Here is an 18,353-nt window from a genome sequence, read left to right as displayed (position 1 = left end):
TTACATATTGCCCCTTTAAAGTAGTTTGTTTATAAAAGGTAAACTTTATTTTGAATATTTGTATTTTAAAATAATGTATCTCTTTTGTTTAAGCCTTTGTCTACCATTTTTAAATATTTAATTTGAAGGTTTCTTATGCTACATTCATGCATTGTAAGTGTTACAATAAGATATGGGACCCTTTATTGTTCCACAGTTGTTATCACCACTGCACCATGTAAATAATCTAAATCAGCTACTTTAGCTGTTATATATTGGTAGTGATTCATTCACAAGTAAAACCAAATATAAATAGTGCATACCTGCTTTGAAAGTAGCCAAGTCTAGGATTGTGTTTAGTCAGTTTAGTAAAAAAAAATTTGTGCTTTAAAATAAAGTACTATAAAATGGAATTACTCGAGTATGTAAGTGCCTCATAAACAGTATTGAGTCAATGTTCTCATGTTCGCAAGAGGACATAAACAAATTTTGTCAATTTGATAAAATGACTGATGACAGTGGTCTTAACACTGTTTTGACCAATGATGTGTAGTTACTGTGTTTTGGCTTCTTAGTACAATACAGCAGTCTAATAAATTCACAATGTATATAGAATCATATATACATACCACACCAACACCAAAACATGCAGCTATAAACTAGAATCCAACTAATCAAAGACATGAAACAGAAGAGGAAAGGAGGAAGCATACCTTGTTCTGCCATCATATGTGCAAAGCCTTGAGAAGAAAGGAGGGATAAAAGAGAGGGAAAGGAAAGAGGAAAGAGAGAGAACATACATGAGAAATGACACACGCAGTTTCAATACTCTCTGGTATTGTGATGACGCATGCTTTTCCAAAAAGGGAAAGCATGTCATCAGAACACACTGGTGACAAAGCTTCCTGTGTCTGACAGGAGGCTTCTTTATAAGAAATAGCATGATAGAAGAAGCTAAAGCCCCCCACCGCCTCACTGCTGAGTTAAACCTGCCACAACTGATTTATTGGCCACCTGAGTGCAACTCTGTGAACACTACATTGACATATCCCCATCTTATTAGTTGATATAGTGACCTTCTTAGCAAACAGTTGCCTATGAACACACCCAGCAGACAGAGAGCAACATTGTCATGCATTTGTAGTCATGTTTGCATCCAGCTGATGATTAAAGTCCTATATTGATTCTCTTTTAGCTCTTTCTTTGGTCTCTACCAGCCCCTCTCTGGCTCTTTACTGTTACATGCTCCACTATGTTCTCTAGCTTGTCTCTAACTGTGTCTATCTGCTGTTTGGTGCTGGTCAGATCATATACAATGGGCTTTGAACCATAGCTGTTCTCACTCCCGATGCATCAAACACAGCTGTCTGGTCAGTGGGCCGAGGCTCTGACACTGTAGAAGCGTCACTTCTTTAAGTACTACTACTCGTGCAGCAGTATAAAGAGCCAGAAAAGTCCAGGGTGGTTGGGAAGTCTAGAGTGATTTGTTTTAAGTTAATGTACGTAAATGATGTAACTTAAGTTATGTAGTTGACGATCATCTTGAGACTGCACGTAGTTAATTTAACCCAAAGTAGGATCTTTTCCTCAACCTAACCAAGTATTTTTTTAATGCTTAAACCTAACCAAACTGTGACTGTTTGACAACATTAATAACAATCCAATAGTCGCATTATGTCATATTAGGTGAATGTTTTTTCAGCAAGCTTTATTTTGAAAGTCTAAGCAGACATTATTATTATATATTATTGCTTAATGGCCGTGGAGCCCTTCACATCTACAACTGACACTAGAGGGGAAGTACAGCGTCATAGTCTGAAGCCCACTGACCAAGCTGCTGTATTTGATGAGTTGGGAGAGAGAACGTGTTGAGCAGTGAACCAAAGCAGTAAAGTAACAGGCCGGACACCTAAAATCATAAAGCTTTGCAAAGTTGTGGGCAGAGCTGCAGATACAGGTGATCACTTGCTGTCAGGTCGATAGCCACTTCGACAACGATCATTTATTTTGATGTGATTTACTAATTTTAGTAAAATAAGAGAGCGTAAAAAATGATTCACATTAAATCTACATATCAATCAGGTGTCCAGCGTTAGCAAATGTTAGAGCTGACTACGTGAATCATAACAACTAATGCCAGACATCTTTCTTCCCCTGTAGATCAAAAGGCCCTGGAGCAATAATTGGGTTTATGTGCATTTCCAATTAGTAGAAATGCAAAAAAATTAAACAATATTTGGCAACAAAACTCTTTATCTCAGTGAACCAACTCCTAGAATTCACATGACGGCACTGGATGGAAACATTTCACATTTTCCTCTGCTCATGTTCTGGAGTTTAGTCAAACTTGTTGAATGGAAACCTGACTAGTTAGTCATTTGCGAACCCAGTATGCATGCATTCTAATGGATCTGACACACAGTAAGCACCACTTGTTTTAAAATTAATTTCTTTCTTTCTATGCAATCACTGTTTACAATTCATTTCCTGGCTTGCACAGTCTGAAAATCAAACTGTGAGACAAGAATATTTGTAGAACTTGGTGATGTATTACAGTGAAATATGCTGTCTTCCTCACTTTTGTGTGAATGTCGTGGGTGACACACTGTAGTATCACAGTTGTGAGCAGAGACTAAGTTTCCTGAATGCCAAGAAGGCAGGAAATCCAATTAGACGCTTCTAACTCCAAAGGAATACGCTTAACTGCAGAGACAGTATAGGATATTTTAATTAAAGTTTAAATATTATTGTTGTAAACACTGTTTTATATACAGGATATAGTTACAGCCCATTTCTTCTCACATCCTCTATATTCCTCTTTGCACACTTCTTTCATTTTGATAGCTTTTAAATAAAGTGGTCAGTAAATCTACCTTGCCCCTACCGAGCCCACACTACAGTATATTTGCATTGCCCCAGGCAGTCTGGAAATCTGCAGCTATACAAGTAAGTGCTTTTTTATTCAAACTCACCTGGCATATTGTTGATGACCTCTGGAAAAGAAGGACACAGAGAAAACAAGCAAACGAAAGCAGCATTAGAAAACACTCTTCTTACTTGCATGTTGACTGTCATGCAATTGATTATACACATCATCCATACAGTGGCACAGCCATGTGTATGTCTTTAACACACACAGAGAAACACAGAACATTTTAGCAATAAAGAGTTAAACCATCATTCAGTCCATTTGGATAAAAAATCAAAGATAACTATCCAGTGTGAAGAAAAAGGCATCTGTCTCAGTTCAGACATGTTGAGTTCTGTTGATAAATGATAAAGACACACACAAAGGAAATAAAAAAAACCCAAATAAAAAATCCTTTGACCTGGGACCTTTGTTGACTGTTCAAGGACAGCAATGTCAAACACATAATCAGGTTTAAAGCTTGTATCCCCGTCCATCAAGGCTGAGATGATGTGCGTTGAAGTGTTGGATACCATACTGATGATTTTGCTATTCTTAGAAGCACTGCAGCAGTTGGGCAAAAGTGTCAAGTTTGTTAATGCCACGGGGCCACAGCAAGAACAGCAGAATATCCACAGCAAAACTCTCGGAAATATGAGCAACATTTTTTTTTTTTAGCTTTGGTCAGAGATTAAAGTGGTGCTTAAGAGGAAATGTTGACCTGAAGGCAGCATTAGATAAAACATCTGGGGTCAAAGAAAAAATGCTCTCTGAATCATGTTCGAGGCAAAGACAGACAAAGCTGGTTACACAACCAATATCACCCTCTGAAACACATAAATGGTAACATAAGGACCTTGCCCCAAAAATGGATAATGATAATAATAATAATAATGTATTACTATTATTAGTAGTAGTAGTTGTTGTATTAATATTTGTAGTATTAGTATTATAACAACAATAATAACAATAATAATCTGTTGCCAACTACTGGACAGATCAGTGAATTGGAGTTTTCCCAACCACTTTGTTGGGGAACAACCAGACAATGTCCATCATCAAAAACTCCTTCTTTGATTATTGAAACATATGTGGTTTATTTAGTTAGTCCTCTCACAGAAATGAAGTAGCTGCAAAATGAAGTAAAAGGTAATTGACTTGAGATGCATTAAATGTTCTTAGCTGGGACTAATTGGGCATGTTAGAGTTTTAATTTGAACACAAGCAGATGGAGGCCAATCAGATATGCATTAGATATTAATTCAGTTTAAACTGAGGACCTGTGTCAGCTGTGCTGGAATGAGTTGGTCAAATGGTCATCTGGGAGAGAAAAGTGTGTGTGTGTGTGTGTGTGTGTGTGTGGGTGGGTGTGTGTGTGTTGTGATAGTCGCGCTAAAGCTTCAATTCCTATGTGTCCTTTGATTTATTTGAGATTTCCATAGGGTTGAACTCGACACTCAAATACCCACAGAAACACAACACTCTTGACAGAAGGAGATTAGGGCAGATTAAGTGTGTATGTACACTAACACACATACACTCAGTTGTCGCACACACACATGTGTGTGTGTGTGTGTGTGTGTGTGACAACTGCATTGCTATCTTTCAGTTTTAATTCATTGTGGGGTGGACATTTCAGACTTGGTTTAAAGGTTCATGTTAGAGTTTGGTTTAGCTCAGACATGTAGTTGTGTTGGTCGGGGCTGCGAGCAAGGCAATCTATTATGTCAATGAGGGTCCACGCAAGAACTCAAAGACAAGTGTGTGCAGGTGTGTAGTTGAGAGACAAAGAGAGAGAGTGAGAGAGAGAGGGAGAGAGAGAGAGAGAGAGAGAGAGAGAGAGAGAGAGAGAGAGAGAGAGAGCACAACCCAGTTGCCAGATTAAGAAAGATTAGATTAGAAATTTTAAACCCAAACCGCTTGGAGCAGCAGCACAAATAAGGTGAAGCACTCTGAAAAAAGACGCTGGACATTCTCATTAGAAACTGTTGAATGGGATGCAGAGCCAGACCTTCTGGGAGGAATAAACACCCAGAGTTACATCTGTTTCTGCTCTGATCCTGAGCCATTTACCTTTGAGAAGAGAGCTCAGAAATACATTTGTATCTTTTGGGATTAAAAAGTGGATTTCTCTTCACTCGTTTGTCAACCTACTTGGGGTGTCAAGTGTTTGTGGACTGTAATGTTGACTGCTGCTGTTGACTTCATGAATGTAACGTTACAGAGAGGAGAGGAGAAAAGGAAGAGAGAGAGCTGGAGTCTGTGGTGAGTGCTGAGTTTAGTGAGAGGTTGAACTGAATTCAAACCCACAGACAAACACACCCTCGGTGTGTGTCCTCGCTCGCCTACTTATGGCTAATGTACAATAAAGTAATTGCCTGAGTAACGACAAAGTTGCTTGTCAGGGAAATGTAACATAGATCGGTTTAAGTGGGATACTTCCAACCACTGGGGACAGAGTAGATAAAAAGAAGCAACAGCAGGGAGAGAGCAGATTAACTAATTCATCTTGCAGGTCTCTCTCTCACTCCAGTTTGACTTTCTGACTAATCCATCATTCAAGGCTTAATCTCTCTGTCTCTCTCTCCTGGTGATCAGCTGGATTCAGTCACCCAACCTACTGCTCTATAATTATTTTGTTCTCTATTCAGACCTACTTCCTTTGACAATTTACTTCCCTTGTGTTGTGTTTGGACAGAGATAGAGGAGGAGAGAACGAGGGGTGTGCACATACATACATATTAAATAAGGTACCAGTCAACAAACCAAACAAACAATCACAGGTGCAATTCCCAGTGGCAGGCTAGCCAGCATTTAACTCAATACAATTACTGTCTCCGGGGGCTGTGAACAGTGTTTTCTGAGTCATGAAATCTATATCCTCCAGCTCTCCTCACAAATTCCCCCTAAAAATAAAATCCTAACAGATCACCATTCTTTGGGGTGACTCACCGGCGCTTTGACAAACTTATTTATTCATCAGTGGACACATAATCTAGGGTATGACTAGCAAGGTATGAGAGTATGACTCTGTCTTTTAATTCAATACGCAAAAGGTGAGACGAGGATAGCGGGGGAATTATAGCTCAAAGTGGATTACTTAAAGGGATGATTCATGATGTGTTGGATAAAGTAGGAGAGCGCAGTGATTAATGAGGTATTTCAAATGCTGCTTTCTTTCTTCACTGCAGGCTTAACTGATTGTTTTTTGCAGGTTATGAAAATGGAAGGTAAACCAGTACATGGAGGTGCATACGTATGTACACACACACAGATCCAACAGGATAAAGGATTGAGTCGTTACAGCACTGAGGGCTTGATTATTACTGTTTTCATCATCATCAGTGTAACAGCCATAACCTCCTCACTGACCTATTTCACCAGCAGCCATGTTTCATGTTGATAAGAACAAACGGGTGGCCTGAGAAATAACCAGGGAGGGATGCTGAGGCCATCTGCTCATGTTGGGGTGTCAACAGCATACAGCTGGTCGACAGTCGGCTGCCTACACAACACTCGGCAAAAATCTTTTGCTTTGTTTTGATTGAGAGAGCCCGAGTAGCAGAAATAAATGATTGTGCATTTAACTAGCAATGTAACTATAGTTAACTGAGGTACATGTACCATTTATTTAATCAAAATATTTCTTTCTGACTGGATAACAAACAAGTCATAAGAAAGATCTGTGTGGTTTTTGGTGGTGGTAGGGACCACACACATTTCCCCAACCTTAACTAAGTAGACCTACTTATTTTAACCCAAACCTGGTCGTGTTGTGTGCCTAACCCTCACCAAATTTTAACCATGTCCGACTAGAGAAATGATGCCATCCTGCTGATAGGGGTGTCAGATCAGAGCACAGGTATATGTGTTGGTGTGAAGGGCAGTTTCAAATAATGTATTTTGTCATGTGAACATGACTTGAAATATTTGTTCCCCTTCAAATGCATACTACCTCATCTCCAGCTGAGAAACATTGCAAAGTGAGGGAACACTGTGTCTCAAGCAGAGATGGAAATCTTAATTCATGCTTTCATATCATCCAGTCTTGATGATTGTAACTCCCTGTTACCAAATTGTATATATAAATACCAAAAGCAAATCGTTTACAAGTGGTCCAAAAGGCTGCAAAACTGTTGACCAGGGCCTTCTGTGCTTGTGATCACTTTTTAAGCTCTGCATGGTAAGGCACCTGGCGACATCAGAGATCTACTGCAGTCCCACCTCACCGCCACGTCTTTAAGGTCCTTGATGAGGGTTTGCTGGTAGTTCCTTGATTTATAGTCTTAAAACTAAAGCAGACTGTGCTTTTGAGATTGTGGCTCCTAAACTTTGGAACTCTCTCCTGTTTGACGATCTGAAGACACTGCAGACACTTTTAAAAAGCAGCTCAGGACCTATTTGTTCCCACTAACCTTTGTATAACTTTTTCCTTTTTCTGCATTTATTGTGTTTTATGTCTACATGTATGTGTATACATTATTGCCTCTATGAAGTGCTTTGTGACATATTTGCTCTTGAAAGGTTCTTACTTAAATTAATGACAATAATATTACATTACAACCTTAAATAGGCAAATTATATCAGTCATGTTAATTACTTTAGGGAAGCTGCCTAATCTGGAGCTTAATCAGGGCTTTCTCTTACATAATCAGTTCAACTCATCGAACTCAGCAATTCTGCTGGTTTCTCGCTCCATCTGACTTCATCAATTAATCATTAATTGAAGAGAGCAGGAGTTCACCGTCTTGTTTGCACTGGTCTTAATCAGATATTGATAAACTGGCAAACATGTACAGCAGTGGACCCTACAAAGTGCTTTCACTACTGGAATGTCTGCAGTTGGAACCTATGGAGGGTTTATGCTCTTTGAATTCTGGAGGTGTAACGCTGGTTTTGATTGGACAACGATTTCTGTGGTAGTGGGCATATTATTGGCAAAGAGCATTTGTCACCAGAGAATGCTGTGACGAATGTGTGTGGGTGGAAAATTTCAAAGTAATTAAAGCCTGCAATCTTAGCCTATATTTCTCCTTCAACACTTCTTATTGTGGCATATTTACATCATCACATCAGAAGTCGCTGCCTGTATGTTAGACAGCATACATATAATGTCATATGAAAACAACGACAGCTTGATGGCAGCCTTTATATACAGTTTCCTGCTACTGGGGAAACAGAAAGTCTGGAACTTTTTGTCAAATAACTCACAAAATGACTCTAATACTAGACCTCTTCTTTTGGTAATTTTCTGAAATTTAGCATTTTGTTGTGAAACATTATGCACTGCGAACTTAATCCATCCTGTTATCTCACATTCAGGCCTTCAGTCAGCCTCCTTGTCATTAACTTGTCCTCCTCCATTAAACCAGTGATTGTTCCCTGGAAGCTAACACAAGCTCAACCTTATTTGCTGTCACACTTATGAGGAATTGTGCCAAGAGGATCTCGCTGTATGTTTGTACCACTTCCTACAGTGCAGTCCATCGCTTAAAACTGCAGACGGTCAATCACGAATTAAATTAAACGTACAATCAATAGATGAGTCCCTCCGGCCACAGGAAACAGTTTCAGTGAGAGTGGCTGTCTGTCATGGCTGCCATCAGGTGTGTGTGCAATGATAAGCTCTGCCCATGGTCCTGCCCCCAGGCTGTGATTGGACAGGTTTATTGTTGTGCATTTTGGCATTGGTAGTGCATTTCTGTTTCAAAAAAGAAAAAAACTCCTAAACGTTCATAAAAACCAGTGCTTTGTATTTAGTGTGGTCAGGTTTAAGCTGCTCTCTGCAGGACAACACTGAAATTTGTAATAGTTTTCTTTTGCCTTTGATGTTTCACATTTAAATGCCCCCAGTGGTTCAGAGGCAATGAGTGCGAATTAAGACCGAAAACAACACAACACAGGCTATGTTGTTGGGGATATGTTTGGTATGAAGTGTGTTGGATTTAGGCTGATCTATCAGCTGGAATGGAATACAATATTAATTATTATGAATAAGAATTCAAACATAGTTGTTTTCATTAGTGAATAATCCCCTGAAACTAAGAATCATAATCCAAGAAGGCAGCAAGTGGCGATTTATACAAAAAACATGTTTCAGGCAACAGTTCTTTAATCTCATTTCCTAAAAAATATTATTATGGCAGATGTGGGATGTTATAGACATTCTGCATCAAAAGATAGATGCCAAAAATATACCCTAGCATACACGTAACTGGCCCTGTCAGATGATGTTGCATTGTTATTGGAGACATTTGTGTTGGAGCTCCCACTGCATAAATGTCACATTTTATGTAACATTATGTAACTTTTTCACCATAAAATAACTGCGTCTAATTGATCTGATGGTACAGTGTCTGTAATAAGGTGAGTGGTGTCTCTGTCACAACCCTGTATCACTTGTGTCTGTACTCTGTAACTTCAGTAGGAGGGCAGCGTTACATACATGTTTACTTCAAGACATAACATTGTCATGACATAATGAGCTCTGTTTGTAGTTAGCACCTACAGTATTTCTGACAAATTGTTACACTGGGATTAAATAATTAATGAAAACAATAGTAGTGTTGAGCAGAGAGCAGCAGCAGCAGAGTGGTGAGTACAACATGACTCTGTATTAGTACTAATAGAATTAGTATTGAACAGATGATCCAACTCAATGTTTTACTCATCTGGTCTATATTTTTGGTGCTTATTTGCTACTTAGCAATTATAGCAAAATAGCGATTTATGGAATATAATGTATACATTTTTCGAACTCAGATACTAAATTAAGTGGCGTATAAATATAGTGCACTAGCTAGCAGATAGAGAGACAGTCTTTATTTAGAGATTGAGAGCAATGAGATTCTTTATAAATGTTTTTCTTCCACCACATCATCCAGTCTTATTATTATAAATATTTTTCATGTTTGTGTTAGAGAAAAATATTTTAGTTAAGCAATTGAAATAAAGCACATTAGCATAGGTTTCAGACATAGATGCCTACCCATCAGTAGTACTATATAAAATACTCTATCATAGGTTCATGTTTTGCTGACTTTCAGTCCTGTCATTTTCTCACCCTGATGTATTTAAAATGCAGGCTATCCACCAATCCACTCCTGCCAGCCTCATTAACTACCTTATTTATCCTTTAACAATCAACAGTCCAAATTCTCTCAGTGCTGCTTGAGTTCCCTGCTTCCTCTCACCTATCAGTGCCTCGCAGGAGGCAGACAGGCGAGATAGGAGAGCCAGACGTAAATCAACACTGGGAACTGGTCCCAATGTGGAGGCTGTAAATCAAGGTTGGGAAAAGCAGCCTATCAACCTACAAGGGTCACCAGTGCCTCACTGAGTCACGCATCACAGCGCTAAGGAGCACAAGGATCGTGAGGTTGTGTGTGTGTGTGTGTGTGTGTGTGTGTGTGTGTGTGTGTGTGTGTGTGTGTGTGTGTGTGTGTGTGTGTGTGTTTTGGGAAGAGAACTGTGAGAGGACAAGGGAGTGGGAGTATATTGGAGCGATGCCTGTAAATGTAAGAGCTGGAATAGCAATACTAAGAAATAACTGAATAACATATTTAAATACCGAACTAAATGAATCCAAAATAGTGCCAGACACAATATTAGTGGCACTAAACTCTAGTTAGTGTTGTAAAAAAAATATTTTAAGGCCCTATGAAACACCGCGTTGAAATGGTTGTACACAGAACCTTCATTTTATTGTTGGATCATGTAAAAATATATGAAATTGGCCAAACCTGTTGTTTGATTCATCCATCATTGTTTTTGTATATTTGCTGTGGATATTCGTGGCCCCAGAAGATGATTTCTAATAATGTTTGAGGCCCCAAGGTCACATTTTTCCTGCCATTCTGCTGGAATAATATTAGATGATTCCCATGAAGCCTGTACATTTTATGCTTTTTAGTAGCACCCTGGACTTTCTTAAGTGCCACAACACTGACAAAAACAAAAATCAAATGACAATTGAAGATAAAGCATTTCTACATTTCAACATTTCAACATTTCAACATTTCGTCTTCCTCGAGTCAAAATTTCCACTTAAACAAAAGTTGATATAAAAGTGAAACTGTCACATTTTTTAACACATTTATATCACATTCAATCTCTGCGGAGGATAAACATTTATGGTTTTCAATGGTCCTAACTGCCTCTCCTTTCGGACCATTCACAGGACAGATTTGACTTTTTTTAGACCCAATATTGGTAAAACCAAGCAAAGCAAAATCATCAGTATGTCTCTCTGTCAAACGTAACAAACTGGATGATTTAATGAACCTACTGTCCCAATCTGAGACCATCAGGCTTTTAGTTTCACAGCAGTGTGGTTCAGAGGTATGTGTTGGCATTTTGTACAAGGTTGACAGTAACGAGACTGGAAAGGAGCTAATTAAAACAAATGATCTTTACAGGTTTTCAGTTAAACACTGGGATCTTTAGACACGTTAATATTTACCTTCATTATATAGTGATACGGTATGTATGTACGGTAAGTGTTGCCTTTTCCTGGTTTTAAAGGCTGTGTAACGATAAAGTTGTGTCATTTTCTGAACTCACCAGAATATTCTGCTTGTTCTAATACTTGTCTTTAACCACTTAGTCATTATATCCACATTACTGATGAATAATTATCCAAAGTTTCATTGTGTAAATTTGAAACCACCACTAGACATCCCTACAATATTGTTTTAATATGGATATCAATGTATTTGGTAAAAAATATCATGATGTTTGTTCATATTGCCCAGTCATAGCAGTAAACATTACTGTTTGAGGGCACTTCATAATTGTTTCATGCAGTTTTAAATTGTTTGTGTGTATTATGCATTTAAAATATGTAAACAATATCTTACTATTTGGTAAAGTGAATAAAAACTGACATCTGTAAAAAATATATATAAAACTAATTCAGTCATTAAATTATGCATTTATAAAGTGCTTTAGAGGAGATTTTAAATCAGGTATAGGGCTTAAAATACTGCGATATTTTTTATTGGCCATATAATTTTCAATTTATCAAAAAATACTGGAACAAAAAAAAAATCAAATCTCTACTAGTTCACTTCTTTTTTTCATTTCAAGCCAGTATACTATTATATATGGATTATAGGAAGAATACTGTATCTGGTAGATGTTTTACTTTACATTATTTCTCAATCATTTATATTTTATTCATACATTGTGACTTTATCCACAAATATTTTAATCTACATAGAGAAAAGAGTTTTGATGGAGCAGTTAGTTGGTGAATTAACAATATTTTTCTCCATCAGTTAGATTAATTAGTCAGCATGATTTGATAGGGAGTTTGTAAAAAACACCTACATCAGGATCACCGTGCCCAGGCGGGGGTCTGAACCACCGCATGGGGGACAACACACACTGCTGTGAAACTAGAACCCTAAGCCTTTAAAAAAATTTAAAATACTCTAACACATACAAAAAGCAATTAAGCTAAAAAAAAATAGACTTGTGATGTTGAACAGAGTTGAAGACCTATCATGCAGTGGAATACAACCGAACATGTAGAGACTCTCAGATTAGGCTAATATAATGAGTCTGAAGACAGGAAACAAAAGATTAATCATGATGAGATGCCTTCAACATTAACTAAGACAGATCAAAGGAGCTGGTGGATCTGAGACGCCTGGATGATAAAGCAAACATCAGACTGTGTAATGCTGTAATAACAAGAACAGAACTCTGGCATATATTTGACTGGTACTCAGAGCAGAGAGGTCAGTGTAGAGGAAGAGTGGCTCCTCCTCTTAGTGCCAGCCAGCAGCCAGCAGCTGCAGCTACTCCTCCACCCGCCTGATGTCATGACAAAGCACCGGCTGAGCTCGCAGATTTTCTTTTAATACTCTACACACCAGCATGTCTTCTGCTGTTCTCATGTGTCTGGGATGGAAGACAACTAAAAGAGAGGAGCTGAAGCACAAACACTTCTATCATCGGTTCCCACAATGTCAGTTAAATGCCACCCAGTCAATCAGCTGAGCAGCCACAACACAGAGAAGCACCAACACCAGCACCAACCCCCACCCCCACTCCATCAGCTCCTTTATTTCAAACACCAGCAGAGATAGATAAAAAACCTAATCTTTAAATTCCAGATTCCCCCGGCCTTTTATCTGCGCCAAATGGGATGTAAATTCCATATTTGTGCGAGGTGAAAACGTGAGCTTTAAAGTCAAAGATGGAGGGAAAAACAGCAGAACAAATATAAATTAAAACAAATTACCTCAGATCTGAGTTAATTAAATGGGAGAAAAAGAGTTCAGCGAATGTCTTATCTAAGTGGTATTGATTATCTCATAAGGAGTCAGATTATTGTGTACTCCTCAGCTGGTGGGAGCTGCTGGTTTGGAAAGCCTGGAGAATGCGTATTGATTGTGAATAATTAAGTACATGACTGGAGTTTTTTTCAGAGCACAAGGAGGGGAAAAAAAGCAAAAGGTGCCTGAATCCATTTCCTGTGGTGACTGCGTGTTCACCAATTACCACAACAAAACAGGCATTATCACAGAATATTCTGTGCTCAAGATTCATCAAATCACAGAAAATCCTAGTCTCTACAAAAAGCAAGTGAAAGTGCTTTTTATTCAGCCTGCAGGCAGGAAATACGTGAGGGGAAATGAGTAAAGGGCTTCCTTTTAATAGGAATCAATTTTGGTCTGGGGAAAGCCAGCTGTAGAGCAATTGAAACACAGCTCCGGCAAAATTGTCAGCACAAAAGGATGTGATATAAAACACCTGCCATCTTGTGATTGGGTGAAGAAAGGGGCTCAGGAGGCCCTGTTCTCTCTGTAGGCGTCCTTATCACTGCCTGCAGGACCGATGCCATTAACCTGCGCCTCACTGGCTAACCGTGCTTAGATTAGCTTTCTGATTTTACACACACACAGTCACACGCACACACACCCACATACACACACATAATCACACACACACACACACACACACACACACACACACAGGAATAATAGCAATCACTTGGAGAGCCAAGCAAGCCCACAAAGTCAAGCTGCCTGAGAGCCCATGATACCTGGTGTAATAGCAAAAAACAATCCTTAGACCAGAGAGTTATGTGAAGAACACAGAAACCTACAAGGTCATGCTGGTGTTTTCCTGTAACGTAACATGACAGATCAGTTCACACTGGATGGGTGAAATCAGCTGGATCATGGCACAAGGTTTTCCCCAACAACAAAATCAAATATGCTTTTCCAAATGAGAACTCATGCAGCTCTCCAAATGTGAAAGAACAATCAGTGAAGCCAATTCTTCTTTTTTTTCATTTTTTGGATGTAACCCAATCAGCAGAATAAATGTCAGCAATATACATTTCTGCAAACCATGGACATGTTGAAACATTACATTTCTTTACACTGCAACTTTACGTTTCTTTAGGTTCAATTATCTAGATTATGTTATGACAATGCTCTCCTTGTGGTCGGGTTAGGTTAAGGTACAAAAACCATCAAAGACCTTGTTTTGGCTTAAAATACCTGGCTTTGCTGCCACAAAGTAGGCTGGACATGCCACAACATCTGTAAACTGTCTTGAGGTCTCCTTAAAAGTATCCAGTGGCGACACGCTTACTAATGTTGGAATGCTCTGGGACCCCATCAAAAATATCAGTTCATCCTCATCTGAAAAACGACCATATAGATCGACTATGAAAGCAGCTTATTACTACCCATGTTGACATCTGTTGTTAGGCAGTGGCCTCAGCCGGCTGAAGTAATTATTACAGCTGGAGGAAGTGAGGAGAAGAACTGTAAAGAGCAAAAAGTCTGCATAGGGAGGAGGTCAGGTTACACAACCACAGGACCTTCACCCAGCAGACCGCTGTTCATGTCCAGTGTAAATCTAGGTCTTTTAACTTACTAATGTAGTTGAGTCATGTCACATACATAACGTACATTACTTACATAACATAGGTACGTTCGTATAGTTATTTTAACCAGTGTTTTCCTAAACCTAACCAACCTGCAACCGTACAGCGAAGGTCCGGTACTTGTCACTGGCACGATGCAACAGTCATGCTGTTTTGAATCAGACTTTAGTTATATGCTGCACCTGTAAACTGACATATATTGTAGAAATTAAAATATTGCATGTACAAATTTGGACGAATCCGTGTTTTGCAGAAATGTTAACCGCCGACCCTTTTTTGCGGCGACTGGGCTGTTAGATGATTTTATCACGAGCTTTACGTGGCTTTGGCCTATGAATTACTTGCCACATCTCATCAGTGTTTAAAATCCAGCCACCTGGAGCAGCAGTTCAGTTGGAATTTCAATAAATAAAAATTAAAATGGTTAGAATACAAAAAGAAATGAGATACATTTAAGGTTAAAGTGAGAGACTTTACAGGTGTGTCTTACCTTCACTGCAGAAGCGGCCCTTGTATTCTGTTTTGGAGCAGTCGCACACCGGCTCCCCGTCCACCACTGAGCATGTACCACCATTCTCACATGGGTTCACGGTGCACCACCCTTCTGACTCCAGGGGCACCTTAAGGCTTCCCAGGAACAGGGGCTGTGAGATGCCATATTTGAGGTCTGTAATTGTGCCCCTAAAGGGCTGCATGTTTCGCACCGTAGGCAGTGTGAGCGCGCCGTTGCGGATATCCTGAGGCACTCCACCCAGGAACAGGTCGCTGACTATTTTCATGAACAGACGCTGAGGCCGCACCTCATCTGCTTTGGCCTGGCCATCCAGTACGAGCACTGTGCGCAGGTTATACCTGCTCAGAGTAGCAAAGTGCCAGCTGCTGTCATCCACCCGTCTGTCAGACACCACTGTGGTCTCAGCACAGTCGATGCTGAAGCGCAGCTGCAGCCGGCCCTCCACCACAGACAGCTGCAGAAAGTCACAGTAGCCTCCATCGTCAAAGTACAGCAGCAGCGCCTCCGAGGAGTCTGTCTTGAACTGGAAGCTGAGGTCACCGCGGGTGCTGGCATCCCAGCGGAGGTAGCGTGCCCACTGACCTGGTGTGCCTAAAAATTCCAGTCCCAGACATGTGCTTAGGAACACTTGCAGTCTGATAGAAAAACCTACAAGATCCATAGCTGCAAAAATGTATTAATCCAGGAAGTAGTCTGAGGGGAAATCAATACGACTCAAATCTTAGGGATGTTATGCAGAATTTCAGGGATCCACAGTTTTATCCACAATATGTGCAGAGATATATTCAGATAAATATTTCTTATAAAAATATGTTTTTAAAGGGACAAGGGTGGTAAAAGGAGAACAGTCGTTGTTGGTTAACAGTCTTTAGGTCAATCACATCAGTGAATTGTTTGCTAAGAGTGGAGGAATTGGTTGGTTTCCTCCTGAGGGTTAAAGAGAGGACTGACAGGGAGAGAGGAGGAGGAGGAGGTGAGGTTTTAATGTCTTTTACACTTCAGAACTGATGCTATCAAGACTCATGGTGTACGGTCTGATGGAATGGACTTCTCTGACTATCAGGGCGAGTAGAATTTCCTCCTTCATGTTGTCCGCTGTGAAATGGTGCTCACAAGGGATCCACTGGCCACTGTCGGTTCCATCACTGTCAGAAAAAGAGAAGCAGAGGATTACTATGGGTCCATAAGCGTCTATTTGACTACTGCTAATACTATAAGACACATCCTGGGAGCTTCCTTGCACCTAAACACCATCATACCAACACATGAAATGTATGTATGTGTGCAATCTAGATAACGAGTTACATAAGTAAAGGAAAGCCTGAAGCATCAGTACTGTATTGTATTTTCAAGTAAAGTAGAAGTTGTCCGGGCTGGTGATAAGGGAACAAAACACTTCATCTGTCCCTGAGATCAAACTATCTCAAAGAATATAAAGTAGTTACAGCTCCACAACGTAAAATGTTAGATAATCAGTGATGCAACAGTGGGAAAAATCCTCTAATACACTTACATGTTGTAATATATATATCTTTAAGCAAGTTTTGAATTAAGGGCTTCAACTTGCAGATTAATCAGATTAATTCTATATTGTTCTATTGGTACTTTTATGTAACCAAAGGATCTGAACACTTCTTCCACCGCTGACTTTAGTTTGTCATTTAGAGCACCGTCAAACTGTGAAAAAAAGTCTAAATCAACTTTTTTTTTTATGGACAGCAACTCTGTGCACTGCCAGAGATAAAACTGGTGGGGAAATAATGTTTCCTATTAATTCATTTATCAGATTCAAAGAAGACGTGCATCTGGAATACTGGACTCTACCTATAAACTGTCCACAGGGTACAAACATCTCCCTATTCATAGAGAACTGACAGAGGACATGATCTCAGTGCCCTCAGAGGTAGCAGCATTCATGATGTATGGTATAATGCACCCATACTGTGTTGTAATAAAGACAACATGTGACACATATTGAGAATACGGTTTCTATGAAAAGAAACAAATCAGAACTGACACCAGTTCACTGCTAATATGTACTGTACTGTTGGCACTCACCAATCCTAATTAAAAGTGCCAGTGATATTGCTGCATTTTTCCCTCCTACACAAAGGTTGTTTGGAGTTATCAGTCATCCGCTGCGTAAATTAGCCTCATTATTCTCATGGCAGTGCATGACCATCAGCCCGCCAGGCAGACTGCCTTTATCTGATGACCGTCTTGGAGAGACATCTTTCTGCACACAGGCACACAGAAACACCACTAGGTACTGATGCAATATCCAGCAGCTAAATGTTATTATTCTGTTTTTATAAAAATCTACCAACTTATTTTAAAAAGATATTGATAAGCAGCAAAAAAAATAAAACCAGAAAGAATACAGCACCTGAGACATAAACCCCAGTGTCATGGTGCCCGAAGCTTTTAACTGTTCTCCTGTCCAACCCAATCACCAGCCCTCAACTAATGTGAGGTAGAAGAACGTATAATACACAAAGAAATGCACACAGCCTGTATTCATATACAATGCTTCTAACAGTTCTGTAAGGTTGTGATGTCACAGCTATACAGTCGCAGCCATCAGCACAGCCGTTGTCAGATAATCACCAACAGATCTGATGTGGAAAAACACAGTGGGCGGTGCCTGCTCAGGCCTGAGAGAGCTGAGCAATCAGAGCAGACTGGGCTTTTCAGGTGGGGGTCTTACAGAGACAGAAGCTAAAACAGAGCATTCAGACGGAAGAAGAACTGAGGTGTTTTTTGAACATAAAGGCAAGTAAACATTTTCTAGTAGACACCCCGAAAATGAGGGAGCCTTTAAATAATATTTTATTCATATTTATAACAGTAATTTTACGACAGAGTTGCATCTAAACAATTAATTTGGCTATCTTTGATTTTGAAAAGGAAAAGCTCTCTAAAAACTGAAGTGAGCCTTCATTCTTATTGAAAAGCTGAAGCACATTCTAACCCAGAAGTTCCAGACATTTTCTAGAAATGTGTGAGTGTCAGTACCTTGCAATAAGACAAATAATAAGTCAAAA

The 18,353-nt window shown here is 39.5% G+C and overlaps 1 protein-coding gene across 10 annotated transcripts in view; it reads right to left on the bottom strand.

Annotated features, from left to right (window-relative positions):
• nrxn3a (neurexin 3a) overlaps positions 1-15,970 on the bottom strand; it is a 174,879-nt gene extending 158,909 nt beyond the window's left edge. For 8 of the 10 annotated variants that reach the window (XM_073483399.1, XM_073483400.1, XM_073483397.1 and 5 more), the window contains exon 1: positions 15,286-15,970. In XM_073483399.1, coding sequence (XP_073339500.1) covers positions 15,286-15,970 — 685 coding nt within the window. Of the gene's footprint in view, positions 1-692; positions 720-2,951; positions 2,973-15,272 lie in introns of all 10 variants that reach the window. The other 2 variants (XM_073483396.1, XM_073483404.1) reach the window with 2 other exon arrangements.
• Positions 15,971-18,353: the final 2,383 nt, after the last annotated feature.

This window comes from Pagrus major, chromosome 16, assembly GCF_040436345.1.
Source record: "Pagrus major chromosome 16, Pma_NU_1.0".
Classification (NCBI taxonomy): Eukaryota; Metazoa; Chordata; class Actinopteri; order Spariformes; family Sparidae; genus Pagrus; species Pagrus major.
This window is presented reverse-complemented; position numbering and strand designations above follow the sequence as displayed.